This window comes from Stenella coeruleoalba, assembly GCF_951394435.1.
Source record: "Stenella coeruleoalba genome assembly, chromosome: 4".
In the NCBI taxonomy this organism is placed as follows: Eukaryota; Metazoa; Chordata; class Mammalia; order Artiodactyla; family Delphinidae; genus Stenella; species Stenella coeruleoalba.
In genome coordinates, this window is record NC_137149.1 from 100,237,480 (window position 1) to 100,259,609 (window position 22,130).

Below are 22,130 nucleotides of genomic sequence, written 5' to 3' on the forward strand. Positions count from 1 at the left end.
AAGGCCTCTTCCTAACTCTTTTCTCACCCAACTATGGCTGCAGAGGAGTTAAAGCTGAAAGCACTTTTGTTCTTCATTTTACAATGATTCTTTTTGCCCCTGATATGAAAAGCACTGTAGTATCTACGGGAACAGATTATAATACAGAGAAAGGAAAAAGATAGATGTAAGGGATCAGTGAGTATGAACTTGCTTTTGCTTTGACCTTCCTTAAGTACTCATGTTCTGGCTCACCCTCATTCAGGTACTCGTGTCCATAATTGTGGCTATTTCTACCTGGCAACTTTGAGTTAATGCAAAGAGTCAGTGTAAGCATCAGTGGAAAAGGCAGTTCAGCAAACATTTTTGTTAGACCATCTTTTGCCCAAACTGTGGGAAATGAAATTGTTTAGTTAGTGTAGTTTCCAACATATTGTGGGGAACCTGGATTTAAAAACAACAAGGATAAAATAGTCTAGCATTGACTCTTGTGGTATGTTACTTCAGCAAGTGAGGCTATTCCTTACTTCAGGAATCGCATCTGAAAAGGTCAGCCAATTTCAGATCAGGTGCCCTTCTTAGCATTGAAGTTTGGTAAGTTATGTGCTTTCACTACAGAACCCTTGTTAGCTCATCTGAAAAGTCAACACAGGAAGAAGCAGATGTTGAGAGTAGTTTAACTAAAACCTAAGTTACGCCTAAGAAGAAGTCAAGATTAACAATTAACCTCAGAATTCACGCAGAAAGTGGCGTCATGAATTACCTTGGAGGAGGGAATCTTTTTTCCTCCACTGTGTGACTGTGTTTTAAAGAAACAGGTGATGACTTTAGGGAACGGTTTTACTTAAAAGAGCTGCCTTTGAAAGGCGGATCAAATGAATGAAATCAAGAGAAACATGTGACTTTTAAAAATGAGATGGCTCAACACCTTCCCTCCCAACTCCCTGCATCCATCACAGGTTTGGTGGCCTCCAGTGATGCTAGTTATTTTCTCCCATGCATTAAGCAGTGTGGGTAGTTGTTCCCTGTACCTACTTGGGCAGACTTACTTTGAACATTGATTACTTTGAAGTTGATGGACCTGTGTTTTGATCTCTTTGCCAAAATCTGTCTTTTTACATAGAAGAATGTAAGCAATCATAGTGTACTAGCTTTAAGTTCAGGAGGCTACCCCTTGACCTTGGCCAGCAACAGTGGCGCATGCCTCAAATCTCACCACTGATTCAGTACAGAACTGCTGGGAAGCAGGAATAACTGGCTTCCTAGGCTGGCTAGATAGTTTAGATCTGTGTTTCTGCAGCAGAAATACTGCCTGTTAAGCTAGTGTTCTGTATGGGGAGACTCGGTAGACCGAAGAGCAGCAAATAGATGAAAGACAGTTCCTGGAGCTTACTTTTTCCATACTTCTGGCAAGTCCGAAGAAATAAAGATCAAGAAAAGTTCACTGCTACTTCTGTTCCCTTTGCTTGAATTAGTTTATCTTTAACTTGAGGAGTGGCCAAAATTTATCTTTCAGATTTGTTCAGTGTTCTAAAATGTGGAGGATAGTGTTTAATTTGTATTTGACAACATTTGTTGAGCTCCTGCTGTATGCCGTACACTCTGTTCAGTAACAGAAAAACAAGGAGAAATGATAATGAAGATGCTGCTGCTGCTGATATTGTTGAAGTTGATTGTTGTAATAGAAGCTTCCATTTATTGAGCTTGGCCTTGGACTAAGGGCTCTGCACAGGTTTTTTTATTTTTAGTTCTCCAGTCACACCTCCAAAAAGTATACTTACTTATGATTGAATCCACTTTATAGATAAGAAAAATTATGAGTAACTTGCCGGGTCACAAAGTTCTTAAATGGTAGAGCCAAGATTTGAACTCAGGCAGTTCTGACTCCAAAGCCTGATCTCATATCCGTCATGGTTTACCACCTTTTAAATAAAACAGTATTTGCCCTCTAAGAACTTATTCATTTTCATTTCTCATGAGATGATCTTCCCTAGCTTCTCTGGTCTGATTTCTGATTCTCTTATGTAGTGAGAAGGATGGCATTTTTACAAACTGCTCATCATAGCTCACTCCACAGTTTCTTGTGACTAGGGACCAGATTGCAAGTCAGAAGCTTCCTTACATTGATTTTTAAGGCTTAAGGGTATTAGGATATTATTTTAATAACATATTCCTGAAGACAGTTGTTATAGTTGAAAAAGCAATATTGTAGAGCCTAGATAAAACCAAGCCTTCAAGTTTGACCTCTGTAGCCATCCTTCTGTCCTAAACTCCTGCCACCCAAACCCACCACAGAGGGCCAAAGAAAGTGGTGCTTTGCACTTGTAGGCTTCTTGACTTATTACTAAAAGTTCTGATGGTAATGACATCAGTGCCACATTTATAAAGTATCTATTATGAGCCAGGCACTGAACTAAATGTTTGTTCTATGTAATCTTTATCATAAGCACTATCTGGATGAGAATACTGAGGATAGGGGAAGTTGATCGTTTTCTCTGGGTTGCACAATCAGTAGTGCCAGAATTGGAACCCAGGTCTGTCTAACTTTTATGCCCACGATCTTATCAGGACCTCATTCTGGGTTTTATACACACACACCCACACACTGACTATGATTCTGCTGGGAGACCTCACTCTTATACTGAATTCTGTGCTGTGGATGCTACACCCTCTCTTTTTTATTAAATTTACCCTTTTTACATATTTTTTTTGAGAATACTCTAACACCATCAGAAAATCAAAGGGAGGGTTAAGTCACCAGAATTTGAAAAATTTGGTAACATAGTCTGAATATGTTAAATATTGATCTCATCTCAGTTTCACTATTCTGCCTGGTTATAGGGTCAAGCACTTAATTTTTTCATTTTTAATTTTTATTAAAAGCATTGTTATATTTATTTACAATTATGCTTTTTGGCTTTCTGGGTATGATTGATTATTTATATAATTTTTTGCATAATTTTATCATTTGGCACTTCTTGATATGCCTATGAACCTAGTATACCCTGGGGTTTTTTTTGTTTTTTTTGTTTTTTTGCGGTACGCGGGCCTCTCACTGTTGTGGCCTCTCCTGTTGCGGAGCACAGGCTCTGGACATGCAGGCTCAATGGCCATGGCTCACGGGTTCAGCCACTCCGCGGCATGTGGGATCTTCCCAGACCGGGGCACGAACCCGCGTCCCCTGCATCGGCAGGCGGACTCTCAACCACTGCGCCACCAGGGAAGCCCTACCCTGTGTTTTTTATATTTTAATTTCTCCTGTCTTGCTTTATAAAAATGTCTACCTACTATTACTATGTATATTATACTAGTTTAACTTAAAGTAGTATCCTACCTTCTTAAAACACAGTCTTCTTTTCCTTCCTTTGGGAAATTTCTATTGTGATGAATGATTCTATTGTGATGAATTTTTAAGGGTTGACCTCCTAACATGACTCATGAACCAAATCCAATAAAAGATATCCTCTAACCCAGTAATTCTGTTAAATTTCATCACAAATTCCAAACTGGAAGATTTTTATTGAGACACTACACTGTCATAAAGAAAATGGTATATGGGAACATATGTTTATGTATGACTGATTCACTTTGTTATAAACCAGAAACTAACACACCATTGTAAAGCAATTATACCCCAATAAAGATGTTAAAAAAAAAAAAAAAGAAAATGGTGCATTTCATAAGACATTTGTATCACTTTGAAATTGGCTAAAAATCAAAATAATAGTCTCCTTTATATGTGCTATTTTCACCAAAGAATAATTTTTTTAAAACATTATCATATCTAAATCTGTTCTCCTACCCATTCCCCATTCTGAGTTAATGCTGCCTTCTGATTTTATTTTGTGGTTGGTTTGGCAAATAACCTGTCATCATCCGTTCAGAGAGAACAGACCTAGGCACCAAGGCACAAGTTGCCTTCACTCTGGCATTAGAACTACATTAGAGAAAATACTTAACTAAGCTTAGGTGAGGGGTTGGGCTAAGGTCCAAGATCATCTATGTGATTACTTTCTTTCAAGTCAGAAAAACACTCAAATTAAAAAATAACTACTGCAGGATTTCTAACTAGTTTCCCATGAACTCTATACTTCTTTTTTCCCCTTCCACCTTTCATTTCTTCCCAAGAAATTAGAAGTGAAATGATAAGAAATCTTCATATATTAAGGAAGAATAGAAGTGGCCTTGTCTATAGAAGATATTTTTAAAATTGAGAAATAAGTCAAAACTATAAAAGGGTCTTTTTGTTAGTTTCCTATTGTATTCTTTTGGTAAATTTGTATGGAGGCATCATAGGGAATGGAAACACGCACATTCTTAAAGGAAATAAAGGCACATGTCCCAGCGTAAGTGGCTTGGATGTAATGTGTTCACCTCTTTGTGGTGACTGTTGGGTATTACAGCCCACATGGCTTCCCTGCCGCTCACACTGTCCCTCCCACCACCTTCAGCATTCAATATCATTTATTTTTTTCTGAGCTCAAGATCAAATTAATTATGTTAAAATTGTTAGTCTTTTTTAGAAGAAGCATGCAATGTTTTATATAAAGAAGTATATTTATTCCATATACGTTTAACAATTTTTACAGCTAACCAATAACAATTAGAGGCAGTTGTGACCCGTTTTGGAATTTACTGTTTCTCTAGTAGTAGCCAAAGGGTCTCAGATACAGAACTGTTTGAGGTGATCACAAGGAAAGGCTGATAGAAACTGTGCTTCAGTTTCTTAATACATGTGATAGTTCTTTAAAAATTACTCTAAAGTTATACTGTTTTCTGGCTACAGTAGTCTCCTTTGTGCAGATTTGGTAAGATTGGACTTAATTGATTTTGGTTTTAGTATTTGAGCTTTGAAAACTCCTGAACTTGAATTTCTTTTGAAAATCCAAGCTTGAGAACCCATTTTTTTTTATTGTTGTTCAGATAGAAGACTTCCCAGAAACAGAGTCATCCCTGATTTGCTTGGTTTCCACAGTACTAGAGACATTTCAAAGGTCTAGGAATAGACAAAACTTAGGAACATCATCTTGGAACTTCCCATTGTTAAAACACTTCACATTACTGTTCAAGACTCTTGCTAATTAATGCATGAAATGTATTAATTCCATTTTAAAAGATGTGTATTAATCTGTGTGTGTAATTAATTGCTTCCAGATGCTCCATGCTCCTTTCAAGCAGTGTTCTCATTAATTAGTCCTCTTAATATTCCTAAGAGGAAGAAAGAGGACAGTTGTTTGATGTTTACTTAATTGAAAGAGGCATTTATACACCGAGCTGATGGATCATTTGGTGAAAATTATTTAGAGAAAAGTCAACAGACTATGGGGAAAGAAATTTGGTCTCCGGAGTGGGGCAACCCTCTGCCTCTCTTTCTGCTTCACAGTCCATGCAAGCATTTAGTTCACATGGTCATTCCTCTTAAGGGGAAAGGATAACAGAGACTTCTTTTCCCATTAAAAAGTTATTTTTAAGGTCATGCATTCTAATGGTTAAAAAAAATGCAAACAAGAATCAAATGAAAATTGAGTCTCCTTCACCCTCCTTTGTTGCTTTCTGGTACAAAGAGTTTAGACGTTTATCAATGATGAGTTAAGCACACTGATCAGTGGTCACTGTATTATTAAGTCCTATCTTTTAGTCTCAGATTTAGCCTTTATTTAAACTATTGGTCTCTCTTACTGTTTTTATTATTATTGTTTTTAAACTTTCTCCAATTTTCTTCCATCCTAGTTTATTCCCATGCCTGTACTCTATGGCGTGTTCCTGTATATGGGGGTAGCATCTCTTAATGGTGTGCAGGTAAGTTTTCCATAGCAATCTGAGCAGAGTCATATTTTTCAGGTAGTATTAAAAACAGTCCAATAATAGGTCATTGAAGAAAAGTGCTAATCCTTAACGGCTGAGTTTTTAAAATGCATTTATTTCCTACTTTCTCCACCATTCACCTGTGTTTCTGATTTAATTAATAAAGTTAGCTTGTGTTAACAAATGTTATCATACATACCCATTCTCCAAATAAGCTGTTAGAAGCCATTTGGCTAGGAAAGTGAGAGAGCTATCTCTGACCTTCCTCCCTCCCTCCCTCCCTCCCTTCCTCCCTTCCTCCCTTCCTCCCTTCCTCCCTTCCTCCCTTCCTTCCTTTGATGGAAATCTAACCTTCAGTGTGCTCGAGATACTGTTTATCCATTTGCCTTTACCTTATACTAAGAACAGGCTATTATTTGATGTGCTTTTCACATGGCTGAGATCATTGATCAAAAGTTTTGCACCAATAAAAGAATCAAGTCAATGTGGTTAATGTGCTACTTTTGTCAAAAACTTCAGCTGTCACATCGTGGATAAAACTAGCCCTCTTTTAAAAAAATCATTAGGGGAAACTTTGTAAGGGACTTTGTCTTTCAATTGAGGTTTAATTTAATTGGCACCAGGAAACTGGAAGTACTGCTGCTGCTTTCTGGCACCTTGTTAACTGTAGCCTTATTTAGCACTTAGTGATGTTTTAATGGGAAAAAACTGCATGTTCTGTGAACATCATAAGAATTTATTTAAACCCCTTCGTAATAGTCCTTGCTTTTATTTATTGAATTTAGATTAATTTGATTTTAGAATCAGATGGAGCTGAGCAACTGGCCAGACCCTCAAAAAGAGAAAAGGCTATTTTATTTTTCCTTGTTTAGGTCCATTGAGTAGAGTTCTTCACCATTTGGATATTTATTACAAAATACAAGGTGGTTTTTCATAGATGGGACTAGACGAATGTGAATGTGGGTTTATTTGTGCCCGTGAAATTTTGGGGAAGTATAAATGTGTAAAAATATTTTTACCTGACATTGTAAATATTCTTTATTACTTTAAATGGAAAAATATGAAACAAATATGGTCCCCAGATTAATAGTTCTTATTTTTGTTTGGCCTAAATAAGTCGGTCTAGATCAGAAGTTTGATTTTATGTGTTCTAGGTGTGTAATAGATGGTTGGAGCTTAGTACATGTTTATTAAGTTAAATAGAAGGGGAAAAAATCAGCGATTCCATAACAATGGGGAAAAAATCCCTTGCTGAAGGGACAGCTAGTGGATTTCTTAAATTCTGCCATGGTGTTGCCCTATCACCTTTTCTCTTTACTTTTCTCTTGACTCTTCTTCTTTTAGACCTTTTTGGCAAGATCTGAGTTAGCAAAAAATTTTATTACTCCAGTCTTTATAAATGGGAATACTTCTACCAGTCAAAAATAGCTCTGGAGGAAGAAAGAAAACTCTTTAGATAGGAAATCACTTCAGAGAAGATTGTGATAGCCTATTTACTTTTACATTTTTCTCTTCCCCCCAGCAAGAAAGTAGAGATATTATTTCAGAGTTCTTATTACATAATTATTCAATTCAACAGCTATTTAGTGAGCATCTTACATCTGAAAGTTCCTATGATAGGTACTTAAGTATCATCCTTATCATCAGCATTGATGTAAACTCAGCAGTTATTCTTTGAAGCACAGCACCTGGCACATAGGTGCTCAGTAGTCATTTTAGTACCTGTTTATACATGACAGTGTAATAGCCTCTCCTAGATCAGGTATCTGGTTGTTGATGCTGTGAAACTCGCTGCAGTGTTCATGTGGCTTTCCTCTGAAAAGAAATGCTAATTCATTGCTAAATGTATTAGTTAAGTTATGCCGTAGATAAATAATGTGGAATTTATGAAAATACCAATGCATTCCCATTTTCAAGTCAGATAGTTCCTTTATATCCTTGAAACATTATTGAAATATATATGATACATAGCATCTCCTCTTCCTTTCAGATAAGACAGCTGCGGCACAGTTAGATACATGAGTTTGATGTCTCCCTTCAGCATATTATTACTAGAATAATAGGCACAAGATCTTCTCTCCTAAGATGCAGACAATACAAGTAGAATGTAGGAGATGAGCATCTTTATTTTATATTTGGCTTTGAAGCTTTATCCTTTGGTGGCCACTTTATCTCCTATAGCTGCATAATATTCCTGCAAAGTAATAACATAAATTGGAAGACTCATACTACGTCTTACTGTGTTAGACTATATCTCTGCACTCCCTGGCCAGTGTCCTCTAACAAGGACATCGCTTGCCTAAATTGTAGAATATAAATCACTAGTGGTTAGTTAGACAGAAAGAGATGACTTGGTGCTGCAGCTCTTGAAGTAATGTACTTGTCCTCTCTTGCCCTTTCTTCTCCCAGTTCATGGATCGTCTGAAGCTGCTTCTGATGCCCCTGAAGCATCAGCCTGACTTTATCTACCTGCGCCATGTCCCCCTGCGCAGAGTCCACCTGTTCACTTTCCTGCAGGTGCTCTGTCTAGCCCTGCTCTGGATCCTCAAGTCAACTGTGGCTGCTATCATTTTTCCAGTCATGGTAGGGATTGTTTTAATTGAACCTACCCATGAGGTCACACCAATATCATGTGGTTATTGTAATATTGATGACACATGTGTCTTTTATGGAGGCTTCCAGTTTTTTTCCAGCTTTGACCTAATCAGTTTGATTGGTTGTAATTTAAGGTTGCCAGGTCTGTGGTCTATCTAGGCTTGACCTTGGAGTCAGACAGCTGAGTTCAGATACTGGCTCTGGTTTGTGCTGATCAGTGAACTTCCCTGAGCTCCCATCAACTCATCAGTAAAATGAGAGCGGCATCTTTGTTTTCATTCTGAGCATCAATAATGAATATAAAGTATATAGCACAATGCCTGACACATGGTAGACACAAGTGCACATAACGTTAGTTATTTTTAAAATACTGCTGTACATTGGAATTTGTCTAAATAACAGAGTACAGCACATTTCAGGCCAAATAATAGAGCACCAGTTTGGCAACTTATGAGAGATCATCCAGTGAATAGAAGAAATGGAGAGAGAAGCTTAATTTTTTGCAGTTCTTCTCCTTTGTATCATGCTAAGTTTAAGGATAAGTCTGGGCTCTCTCTCCTTGCCATGTTACGATGAGAAAGAAAGTGAAACAACTAACATTCCACTCTGAATCACAAGTGAAAGAAGGGCAAAAGGAAACAATGACTTTGTATTTGGCTTCATCATTGAATTTGTGTGGGTGAAATAATGCTATGGTGGCTTATTTTTATTTATTTTTCTTTTTAATTAAGACTTTATTTTTTGAATAATCATTGAATTTTTACTGTAGCCTTACATTTGTTGCAAGAAAATGCACATGCATATGCTTGAAACAAGTCACAAAGCCCACCTCAGGTCTTTCTCTGTCTCCCCTGTAGCTTTGGAAATAGAACTTTAATATACAAATCATATTTTTTTTTTACAAAAATTTTCTTACTTTTATCCAGAATTATTATTTTATTTCATGTATACTGGTTGATTGTAATTGTTTTTTCCTCCAGGAAAGCAGAAAAAATGGTGTCAAATATTAACAGTATTTGTGGAATCAGATTTTTACTCTTGATGATCCCTTATGTTCTGCTTTTGAAAAAGAACTCTATTAACTTATTGGAAAACACACTGAGTATGAGAAGAGACTTCCATCTGCCTATTAATATAATCTACCCATGTATTAGTTTTGCTAAAGTCAGGAAAAACAAAGTTAGACCTGGATAAATTTGAAATATATCCAGTAAATCACTTATTGCTTGTGCTAAATAATAATAAAAAATATTTTACCTTTATAAAGTATTTTTCATCTTTCAGAGCTTTTATTTGGTCATAAAAGAATCATGTAATATCAATAGGTTAGATGTTATTAATTTCTCTAAGAGATGAAGAGGCTGGCATAGAGCATAATATGGATAAAGACAACTGTTCATTTGAGGCAGGGCCAGGACTTCTGAGTCCTACTGCATACTAATTTTACTGTTGAGCAAAGACATCTTTAAGATACCTTCAAGAGCAATTCATAGAAGCAAAGATACAGAGTTCAAGAATACTGGGGTTAGAGTTAGAAAACTGGGACCCTTTGTATTCTTCCTTTATCTGGCTTTGTGATCTTGGATAACTTACTTATGTCACTAAGCTTTAGTTTCCTCTGCTGTTGGATAGATACTAACATCTACCTTTCAGGTTTGTTGTGGGAATAAATGAGAAAATATTGTCTAAGAGTTTAGCACAGCGTCTGACTCAAGATAAGTATTCAGTTAATGGTGGTGATTGAAGTTGCCCCAGCAGACTAAATAGTCTGTGCAAACTCAAATACTACCTCATTATTAATACTTTGAAGATGTCTCAGTGTACTATGCGTTGTACAGATTTTCTTGACTTTCAAAAACCTGTGTAATGTTTTAATTTTGAATAATTAGAAATCATACACAGGCTGTTTTTTCCCTTGAAACTTCTAGTTATTTTATTAAAAATCTGACATGGAAGAAAATGGTTTAAAAAATAATCTTTTCATATGGAAATTCCAAATGAAGGGATCATACAGTACAGTGAACAAAATACAGTGAGTTAAAGTAAGACTTCTATGAACCAACTTTCTCCATGAAGCAGATGTTTATGGTCTACATAATGTAAGTCCATACAAGCAAGATGAGTTCTGTCATACTCTAGACTTGTACAAAATAGGTTTCTACTGACTTTGCTAGGGCAGTATTAATACTCACTCTGACTTCTCTGACATGGGTTCTTTCCTACTTTTTATATTTATTCTTCCAGATCTTGGCACTTGTAGCTGTCAGAAAAGGCATGGACTACCTCTTCTCCCAGCACGACCTCAGCTTCCTCGATGATGTCATTCCAGAAAAGGATAAGAAAAAGAAGGAGGATGAGAAGAAAAAGAAAAAGAAGAAGGGAAGTCTGGACAGTGACAATGATGATGTAAGGAGCTTTCTAAAATTCCGAAGTAAAATTCCAAAGTTAGTTAAACAAATGTGAAAATGGTATTTTTTTAACCCTTGTGTGCGATGTATGACTGAATTTCAAGGATGTTTACCTGGTCGTGCTACTTGTCACTTTTCACCTTCCTTTGCCCTTTATTTTGTCTCTTTATTTTTTTTAAAGTATTTTCTGAAGTCTTTCTGTAACTGTGAATACACTGATAATGATATAATGACTTCTAAAAAAACAAAGCCCACCATATATAAAAAACTTCAATCTCTGATCTCGTACATAAAAAGGAAGCTTGTTTCATAATGCTATAAAATGTATTGGGTTTATTATTGATAATCCAGGATTTAAATTTGAGATAATAACTCAGTTTTACATAATTTTAAGCCTAATGTGGGCAAATGCTGGTGATCTCACCTCCTGTGATCTGTGTATCTATTTGAGTGGGCTCTCAACCAAAGTTCTCTGCTATTGTACTTATCCTTGCATTGGGATTTGACATGATTTGAGATCACTTCTCTGTAACCTTTCAATAAAAAGGAACGGAAATTGGAATTTGGGGTCTTTCTACATAATTGTAGCAGTCAGTGTCATAATTTAGGTGATCCTCTTGCAATCATATAACTAAGTTGAGAAATAAAATGTCCACTTTTTAGGAAGCCATTTCACAGAAATCTTGGTGTTTCAGTAGGGGTCTGTGATCAGTGCTAAGAGAAAATCTGGGATTTGCTTTTCTTTAACACACACACACACACATAAATACCCCAATAGCTTATCTCAGTAGCCTTTTGAAAGGACAGCCAAAATGACACCTTCTATATGAAGATTTGTAGGTTTGTTCTAGAGTTTACACAGTGTAGTATCCCCATTCTAGTGGAATCCCCAGTATCTCATTCTAACATGGGAGTCTAGTTAATTTTTGGTGTCTGCTCTGTACTTGATCATTTTGATGGATCAGGCATACTTTGTTCTTAATTGCTAAAGCAGCTCTTTATAGTATATTTTTGTTCCTATTTTACAGACGGGGAAATTTAGACTGAGAAATGTTAAGTCATTTTTCTAAGTGTACACATATTGGCAAAGGCAAAACTCTCATCCAGGCCTGTCTGGTTATTTTCGATTGGTCAGGCTGTCTGATTGAATTATTTTTGGAGAACTTGGAAACAGTACAGTGAAGGAAGGCAACAGACAAAATTGGATTTCAGATAAATTGATCCAATAAGAAAAGGCTAAATATATGAGGCACATTTAGCTAAAGAGAAAAAGAGTCTGAGGGAGCTTTTGTGACTGTCACCATCCATCTTCAATGAGAACATGTATATAGATTTTCTGTTTCCAATGATGACAGAAAAAGAGAGAATGTGCTTAAACTGCAGAACAGATTAAGATGCAGTATTAAAAAGAACGAGGCGTTTACACATTGAATAGAATTCAAAATTTGAAATAAATTTCTAGGCTACTCTAGACAAAAAAAAAAAAAACCTGCCTGAAATACTGAGATAATTAAAGCAGTATTTTTTGTGTGTGTGTGGCACGCGGGCCTCTCACTGTTGTGGCCTCTCCCGTTGCGGAGCACAGGCTCCGGACGTGCAGGCTCAGCGGCCATGGCTCACGGGCCCAGCCGCTCCACAGCACGTGGGATCTTCCCGGACCGGGGCATGAACCCGTGTCCCCTGCATCGGCAGGCGGACTCTCAACCACTGCGCCACCAGGGAAGCCCAAAGCAGTATTTCATCTTGAATTTTCAAAACAAGTACCTCAGTTTATGTACATGGACATCAAACTTAAAATTCATTATACATTACAAATGTATGAAATAATATTATAGAATCCTCTTCTCTAATGGCTTTTTTTTTTTTTTTTTTTTTTTTTTTTGCGGTACGCGGGCCTGTCACTGTTGTGGCCTCTCCCGTTGCGGAGCACAGGCTCCGGACACGCAGGCCCAGCGACCATGGCTCACGGGCCCAGCCGCTCCGCGGCATGTGGGATCCTCCCAGACCGGGGCACGAACCCGCGTCCCCTGCATCGGCAGGCGGACTCCCAACCACTGCGCCACCAGGGAAGCCCCTCTAATGGCTTTTAAGAAAAAAATAGTAATAAAATATCCACTTTTAAGAAAGTTTTCAATTTAGTGCTCTCTAGTGTCAGAAGTTGGATCAAATGAGCTCCTGAGAAGGTCTTCTAAGTCTTAGATTTGATTTTCAACAAATCATATTTTATTTAAATAATGCTATTCTTATATTAATAATATTTATCATTTTGAATCCATATCTCCAACAGATTTCTTGAAGATAATGTGTGATACTTGTTTTTTTCTTTTCCTCTTTCTCTTCTTCCCCCAACCCCACCAAAACAAACAAACAAACAAGCTTATATATTTATCCTAGACAGTGAATCCAGCCAGAGTGTATCTGTGTAATACGTTCTGTGTGTTGAGGCCATTATTTGGGGTTCTCCGTTTGAAATGTAGCTGTTGTGATGTTCACCTGGTCATTGTGTGGTGTGGGATCCATGGATGTAGGGAGCCACACAAGGGCATGGGAGTTCCAACTCTAATATTTGTGAGCAGAATTAGTGAAAAATATGGCTTGCCAATATTTTGAGCTGCTCAGTCATTTTTGAACCCGCCCAGTAGGCTATGATTAAGGGTTGGCTGCCAACCGGTTCATCTATAAATGCTATTATTGGGGGAAACTTTGAAATACTGTAATAAAACTTGTCCTTGACATTCTTACAAAGGTAGGGGCACATGGCATCTTCATTTTTTTTTCAAGTGAAGTGCAATATCTTAATCTTTGAAAAGAATATTGTGGCTCATTACCCTCTTTAGATTCATCATAAAGAAATTTTCATTGTGCGTAGTAGCTTTATGTTAAGATTCATTTTTTTCTTACTTCCTTTCACCCCTAGTTCCTATTTTTTCCCTTTCAGCTAAAGGTCATCATCTCCTTGGTACTTTCAGTTAAGAGATGAATTCCATCTTTTGAGTCTAGGCATAGACATAGATTCAATATAATGAATTCTAAAAACAGTAAAGTGATAATCCTGTGGAAATATGTTACAGTTTTGGCTTAGGTGGTCTCTTCTTTAAGAAGCTTCATGATTAGCTGCCTGGTTTTATCATTTTACTTTGGCTATGATTCTTCTCTGCCTACCTGGCCATCATAGGCACCTTCCTTTTGACTTTATTTTCTCATGTTTTGCTAAGTTTCCAAATATATTTGGTGTGAGCAAATTGAGATGAGCCTTAAACTACAGAATAGTTCTGATGGAATATTAGAGTGAGGGAGATGGTTTATTTTCAAGTCTATGTAAATGACCCCTTGTGAGTGGATATTAGAAAAAGTCTTCTTACCTGTCTTGGAAGGAAAGATAAGTCATCATATTCCTGGAGGTGGAATCAGAAAGCATAAATGAAACAAAAATTTCAAGACCATATTATAGTTTAGGAAGTCTCCTAAATTAACAGTCTTTCACGTTTGAGATTATTTCCTTCACACACACATACAACTAACCCATAAATATTTGATTGCAAATCCAGCTTATGGAAAGCTTTACAATTGTTTAATTTGTAATGATCTCAATTTGGTGTGGTTCTAGTTTTAATTGACTTAATCTCCTTAACTCAGAAGAGAAGAAAACAAATGTGAGGGGAAGATGCCATAAAATTTGAAAAGTCAGCAAAGGAGAAGTGATTATATCTAAGGCTGTAGTACAATGTAAATGACAATATGGTACGTTTAATCAGTACTGGGAGGTAGGGAGGTCTGTATAGTAAAAGCTTTCTAAAAACTGTTATAAATTTCTTTCACAGTCTGACTGCCCATACTCAGAAAAAGTTCCAAGTATTAAAATTCCAATGGACATCATGGAACAGCAACCTTTCCTAAGTGATAGCAAACCTTCCGACAGTGAGTAGAACTAACCTCTTGCATGCCAGCTTGAATATGATTTGCACTTACAGAGAAAAAACTTTAGGACTGTCATCTTCATTAACTTTTCCTCTGTTTTCTTTCTTTTTTTTCCTATATGAAGATTTACATTGATTATTATGAAACTTCATTTTTACATTCCTTGACCTTCACTCCTTACCTTTTTCTTTTATCCATAACCATTTAAGTTTTTATTTGGTCATCTTTTCTCTGATCCAAGTTATCGCCGTTTTCTTTGAATTGCTAAATTCATAACCATGTTTTTAATTGATTTCCCTTTTTTCTGCTGGTATGTAGAATGGCAGCTTCTAGTACTACATCACTGTCTGTTACTGTTTGTCTTCCTTAGGCTTCCACCAATGACCAAATCAGCTCAAAAGAGAAATTGCATAATGGGTCTCTCAAAGATCAATGAATCAATTGTTAATACTGAGAATTTGGAATAATTGTTATTTTCAATTAAATTGGCAATCATAAAATATTAACAACCACTCTTTGGGTATAGCTTATAAGATATTTGCATTTTCTTCCTAATTTCTTCATTCCCTTTCTGCTGTTTCAAAATTATCTTTGTAACTGCGCTGGTCTTTCTGGGGTAGTAGCCTGGTGACTAAAGTATAATGGTTTTTGACCTGTCATCTTTGCTTTTGTAATTGAGTTAACAGGCCATTTGAAAAGGGTAAAAACCTGTGGTAACATTAGTGAATATCTCAAGCTTTACCAATAGCAAGCAGCAAGTGCCTCCAAACTACTTTACTTTGAGTTCTTATTTGAAGAAAACATTCTTTTAGATCCACATGCACTTCAAAGTATACTGATTTGTTACAGGAAAAGACAGTTGAAGTACTTTTATTTCTGTTTGATAGTGCTATTTCAACTTCAATAAGAAGTTACCAAGAAAAGTTTGAAATGAATGACTATTTATGAAAAAATGGGTATTTTAGTTATCTATGGGTGTGTAACAAGTTACCTCAAAACTCAGCAGCTTAAAGCAACAAACCTGTATCTCCTCCCACAGTTCCTGATGTTCAGGAATTTAGGAGCTGCTGATTTCGGTTGATTCTGGCTCAAGGGCTCTCGTGAGATTGCAGTCAAGCGCTTAGCTGGAGCTGAGTCTGAAGACTGACTGAAACTGGGGGTCTGCTTCCCAGCTCAAGCACAAGGCAGTTGGCAGGAGATTTTAGTGCCTTGGCTCATGGGCATCTGTTAGGGCTGCCCATGACATGGCTGCTAGTGATAACAGAGAAGAAACCAAGACAGAAACTGCAGTCTTTTATAATCAAATCTCAGGAGTCATATACCATCTCCTCTGCCATATTCTGTTGGTCACACAAACCAACCCTGGTACAGTGTGAGGAGAAATTATATAAGGACATGAATACCAGAAGGCAGGGTGCATTGGGGGCCATCTTGGAGGCTGGTTTAAAGAAAAGAGAATTAAGGCAATCTCAACTTTGGTGTCCAGTCTGTAGCCTGTAACTTGTGATGAAGGCTACTTTCTTCTCAGTCCTATCAACAGGCTTTAGTTGAATATTTTCTTTGTAAGTTCAAGCTCCCCAAACCATTGTCTGGTTTCATTTTTCATTTCTAGAGCATTAAATAGCAAAAAGAGACTATGAAAGGATGTCTTCTGTTGGCATCATAACCTAGCACAGCTCTTCTAAGTACAATTTAAAGGCTGCTTAAAAAAAAAAATCATCAGCTAGAATTTGAGGCTCCTGGAAGAAGCCTGTGGCAAGTTGGTTATTTAGTGCTAGTTGTTCTTCATTTTCTCAAAAACGCTTTAGAAGGATACATTGAAAGTAGTGGATATGATATTAGAAATTTACTTAAGCAAAATACCGATGATCATTCTAAAATCTTTTCCAGTATCATATTAATCCATGAAAGAACAAAATTGCTAGTAGAGTTGCAGTATAAGTAAGTTTCTCAAAATCTTCTTTTTTTTACCTGCATGAATAACAGCAGGACAAAATTATGAATGCTAAAGATGGCAGGAAATCCAAGGACAAGGCTTAGGCATTAAGTAGGCGCTATCACCCTCTAGAAATGATTTACCCTGCCCCCTCGCTGCAAAGAACAACATTGTCCCATTCTAGAAAACCTAGAATAAAAGAGACTGAGTGATTTTGACTTCATCACACTACTTAGATTCTTAGCTTGATACTGTGTTTATTGAAATCATCTAAACTTGTCTTTCTTACTCTTTCCAGTTGTGAAAGATGCATCCATTTTTGTGAAGATTGAAACATTTTTCATTCTAATGTTATACTTTACCAATGACTATTATTTATGATTTGAAAATTTTTTTTTCTTTTTTAGGGGAAAAATCACCAACATTCCTTGAACGCCACACATCATGCTGATAAAATTCCTTTCCTTCAGTCACTCGGTATACCAAGGTAAAGGCCAGCCCAGTATTTTATGTTATTCTGTGGGATGATCGCCCCACAGAAACGGAACCAATGGCAGGTTATCGGCAGAACGCCCCGTTCTCCGTCCTCTACAATTTCTCTTAAATAAATTATCTAGTCACCAGACCTCATCCCAGCTTTTACTTGTAGAAAACATTCTAAGAGACCTACTCGACTTACTCTTAGAAATAATGGAATCTTTCAGTATCATTAAGGTAAAGCCCAGGATCAATGTTAGCTCTTGTCATATCAGCATCATCTCTGTTTTAAGGGTAGCTGGCATTTCCTGGCGGCTCTTCTCCAATAGTTTTCTTCCCTCTTAACACAACTCTAGAGATTTCAGATCCTCCTTGATTTTCAAAATCGTGAAATCTCTGAATATTTTCTTCATGTCAGTCTTTTTGTCCTTCAACTTCTGACAGTGTCACCCACCTGGAAGTCCTCTTCCTTGATTGTTTTTTTTTCCTAATCTAGGTGTGAGAGCTTATGAAATTTTTACTTGAATTTCTTAACTCTATTTGGTAACTTCATCCCATTTAAAAAATGTTTGTTTTTAATACAGAAGGAGGAAGTAAGTATTTAAAGAGAACAAAGAAGAACCTATTTGACTTCTGTACAATGCATAAACATTTGACAGATGGTAAAGGAATTCTGAGTTACTTACTTTTTTTTTTTCTTTTTTCTTTTTCTCTAGTCCTTCTAGAACTCCAGTAAAAGTTGTGCCTCAAATTAGAATAGAACTTGAGCCTGAAGACAATGATTATTTCTGGAGGAGCAAGGGAACAGAAACTATATTGTAACCTGTTTGTCTTTCTTACAACTGACAGTTTTTGTTGTTTATGTTCTTGTTTTTTGTCTAATTGTTTATTTTTTAATTTTTGTTTTGTTTTGGTTTTTGGTCACTGGCCAAACAATACAGTGCTCTCTCTGCTTCTCTCTTGCATAGGTAAAATCAAGACAGTAGTGCACCGTTCCTTAAAAACAACATCTGAAGAATCCCCTATTTGTTCTTATACTTTCAAATGTGTCCTCTGACAACCAAATTCCTCTGTCACTCAAGACACACACAGACCCTGTCCTTTTCCTTTATTAAGCAGAGGGCAAAAGTATTAAGGATTTTATAACACCTTTTATTAAAATATTGAAGGAACTTCCCCCTTGAGCTTTGGAGCTGTGCTTACTGGCTTGTCTTTCTGTCTGGTTAAACAAACCTTGACCTCCAGACAGTCCCTTCTCGCTTATAGCACTCTCCAGGACTGGAAAAAGTGCTGCTATTCTAACTTGCTCTTGCTTATAAACACTAATCTCTTAAGAGTTATCAAAAGAAGAAAAACTAAAGGTACTTTACTCCCACTAGAGAAACTATTGCCATCATTGTAGCAAGTGCTGGAATGTCCGTTTTTTCCTATGCAACTTTTTTTAACCCTTTAATGAACTTATCTGTTGAGTACATTGAAGACTATTTTTCTTCCTAGATTTTGTTGTTTAAATTATGGGGCCTAACCTGCAACTTATTTTTTGTCAATTTTTTAAACTTTTTTTTAATTACTGTAAAGAAAATGAATTTTTTCCTGCAGCAGGAAACATAGTTTTGAGTAGTTCTACCTCTTATTTGTAGCTGCCAGGCTTTCTGTAAAAATTGTATTGTATATAATGTGATTTTTACATAAACATACACACACACACATACACAGATACACCACCTCTAGGGTATGCCAGAGGGCTAGATCGGATTAAAAACACCATGTTTCTAAGCATCCATTTTTCCCTTTCTTTAAGAGAAATTTAACTGTTCTATGAAGGAGACTGGGGGAGGAGGGAGACGCTCCTTTGTAATGGGAATAACTGATGTTTTGATAATAGTAGTATCCGGGCAAAGATGCTGATTGTATTACCATTTTGATGTCCTATGCAGTATTGTTAGACATTTTTTTCATTTTGAAAACATTTGTGTGTTTGTGTATGTACTCTGTGTGTGGCTGGTACACATATGTGCAAGGGTAGAAAGAGACAGAGTGATGGTAAGGTGAAGGGCAAAGTTATCTAGCCTCTCATGTCAGTTTTTGTAAAACCCAAACCACATATGAAAAATCCATCAGAGGTCCAGGAGACTTACTGTTATGCAGATGAGGGTAAATATACTTTATTACCCAGACGGCAGTCACCATCACTGATACAATAGCCCTTATTTACAATACAAAATGCATAGGACTGTGATAGACCATTTTTACATTTATAAAGTGTCTATGAGAATGCAGTTGGATCGCAGAGGTATATATATATATATACATTTTAACAATACACTTGTCTTTAAGATTGAAAGGCAATTATTCTTTGTGATTGAGGCATATAGAATATACATGTCTATATACGTGTGTGTATGTGTATTTCAAAGTACCATATTGAAAGTTAGAAAAAAGAAAATTAGATCTTTAACCAAATTTAGCATGTTATCTAAATGTAGTGTTTTAATAGGCTGCATTATGTATTATGAATCTGCATTAAAAACAGCATTTTAAATGTTGAATCCATAATTTTGGATTCCTATAACTATATTTGTGATATATGCTGACTACGGTCGTTGGAGGAGTACTAGAAGCAGAACGAAACCACTTATTTTGGTTTCATAATATGCACATATTGACTCCCACTCATTCTTATATTAATTAAATTATAATTCTGTCCTGTTGAAATTTTGATTATAAAAATTGTATTGTTCTAAATTAACTGTTACTTTTATATCTGATAATCTTAAAACTTCAAATTTTATACAAATTAGACACAAATGACCTACAATTTTTTCCATTAAAATGAAGGCGGCAAAGTGAATGTTATTTGTTAAAACCTCACATGCCAAATTTCGGCATCATGTTTGTATTTAGAGCTATCCTTAAAATGATTACTCTGTATTATCTAGTTTTTCATTACCTTAATATAAAACTATATGAAGTTTTTCTCTTTGTTTCTCCTGAGCATCAATAAAATGTTTAAAAGCCATGCATATTAAATTTAGCCTAACCTAGGATCTTGTTAAATTAAAGACACTTTTGTTCACTTTTATAAAAGCTCTAAATAGAATAATTTATTTTTCTGATCATGAATCAAGTATTTGAGGATTCATGCCCCTCTCTGTCCCTTTCAAAGAACTCCTGAAGCAACTTAACTCAGTATTTCAGCCTTTAAGTATATCTAAAAGCTACCTGCACCTTCATTTATGATCCATATTCTGTGACAGAAGGTCAATACTCATGATATGAATGCGGAGTGGCACCTTGTATTTGCTTAAAGGAACAGTTAGTATCAAACCTTTTCAATATTTTGGAACCCAGAGAAGTATTTTAAAAATCATTTACTTTCAGAGGAACACAGATAGTTACCAAACAAACAAACAAACCCTGAGGTCCACACAGAGCCACCGAATTATCTGTATTTTAACTGAATTTACACACTATAAAGGACTAACCAGATTTTTGGTGGTTTTGTTTCTCTGTAAACTGGACACACAGAATACAACAGTAAATTTTTTACCAAGTGTCTCTTCCTGATGTAAATGCAAAGAGAACAGATTCAAGTTGTTAGAAGTAAAGCAGTAAGTGCAGTTGTTAACTAGAAGTCCTGTGGTAGTACAGACTTACCATTGGAAGGAAAGCATCACCAGATCAAGAGTCTGCTTTATCAGAGCAGAGAGGCCCATGGTTTTGCAATTGAAAGAAAATCTTTTGGAGACACTGTTTTCCTTGAAAAACGTCACTCTACTATGTAAAACAGTGACCAACTTGCAATCCTAATCATTTTGTGTTCCATAGTGGGAACTGGAATCATTTTGTGGTCCAGGCAGGCAGTGGAGTGGGGTGGGGGGATGGAGGAAGTCAGAGACATAGGGAAACAAACCTTTAATTGTCAGCTGCCCACCACCTCAAAGAAAGGGGGAAAGAGAAACAATTGTCTGCCGCCAGAAATTCAGTTGGTATATATTTTTATGCACATGCACCAACACACACAGAGTAAATCTTTTATCAGCTATATATTGGTGTTTAATACAGAGAACGATTGTCTTCCAAGTTTTTGCTTCTTTTTTTTAAACTGTGTTAAGTACTTGAAATGTATTGACTGCTGACTATCTTTAAAAAACAAAAACAAAACGATTTGAGTTGTATTACAGAGGTTGACATTGTTCAGGGGATGGGACAAAGCTTTCTTCAACCCTTTTCATACCACTTAATGATTTTGGTGCAGGAACTTGCGATTTTCTTATTTATTCCATGAGATTTCACATCCCCTCTTCACAGCATGAGCATGAAGCCCAGTGGCACCAAGTGGCTGAATACAGTCAAATGATATTTTGCTTGGGCCTTGGGAGTTTTTAGATGATGATTTCATCAAGCTTCATTGCAGCCTGAAATAAAAAAGCTTTGTGGTATATGCTAACCAGTCAAGTTGCGTTTTGACCAGGAATTTGGATATGTTCTGTTTTTTGGCTCATTTCTTTGTGCTCTATGGGTACATACAAAAATCCTGAATTCTGTTTCTTAGGCAGATATTGCAACTCAGGGCTAAAGTCATCCAGTGAAATTTTTAGAGCCATAAGTAACTTTGTCCCAGTCCTACAATGTGAAGAGAATGAATAGTTGCCTCTTTTTAGCCATGTTTATGGCTGGTACATATCTGTACACATTACTTTTCAGAATCAATACGCACTTTCAGATACTCTTATTTTTATTCTCTTAAGTCTTTATTAACTTTGGAGAAATGATGCATCTTTTTATTTTAAGTGAAGTAGATCAACATGGTGGAACAAAATGATAAAGTACAGAACATTTCAATATATTACTAATAATTTTTTTCCAATATAAAACCTAAAATTCCTATAACATTATAGTATTTTACAGTTTTATGAAGCTTTCTATTGTGACTTTTATGGAATTAAGAGATGAAGAAGATGAGATATTTTAGCATTTATATTTTTCAAAATTAAATGTATACTTAAAAT

At 36.2% G+C, this 22,130-nt stretch overlaps 1 protein-coding gene across 5 annotated transcripts in view; it reads left to right on the top strand.

The window, feature by feature from the left end:
- SLC4A4 (solute carrier family 4 member 4) overlaps window positions 1-17,961 on the top strand; it is a 352,077-nt gene extending 334,116 nt beyond the window's left edge. For 4 of the 5 annotated variants that reach the window (XM_079920094.1, XM_079920096.1, XM_079920092.1 and 1 more), the window contains 6 exons: window positions 5,710-5,778; window positions 8,194-8,367; window positions 10,624-10,785; window positions 14,609-14,705; window positions 17,049-17,128; window positions 17,835-17,961. In XM_079920094.1, coding sequence (XP_079776220.1) covers window positions 5,710-5,778; window positions 8,194-8,367; window positions 10,624-10,785; window positions 14,609-14,705; window positions 17,049-17,092 — 546 coding nt within the window. In that variant the 3' untranslated portion in view covers window positions 17,093-17,128; window positions 17,835-17,961. The remainder of the gene's footprint in view (window positions 1-5,709; window positions 5,779-8,193; window positions 8,368-10,623; window positions 10,786-14,608; window positions 14,706-17,048; window positions 17,129-17,834) is intronic. The other variant, XM_079920093.1, reaches the window with a different exon arrangement.
- Window positions 17,962-22,130: the final 4,169 nt, after the last annotated feature.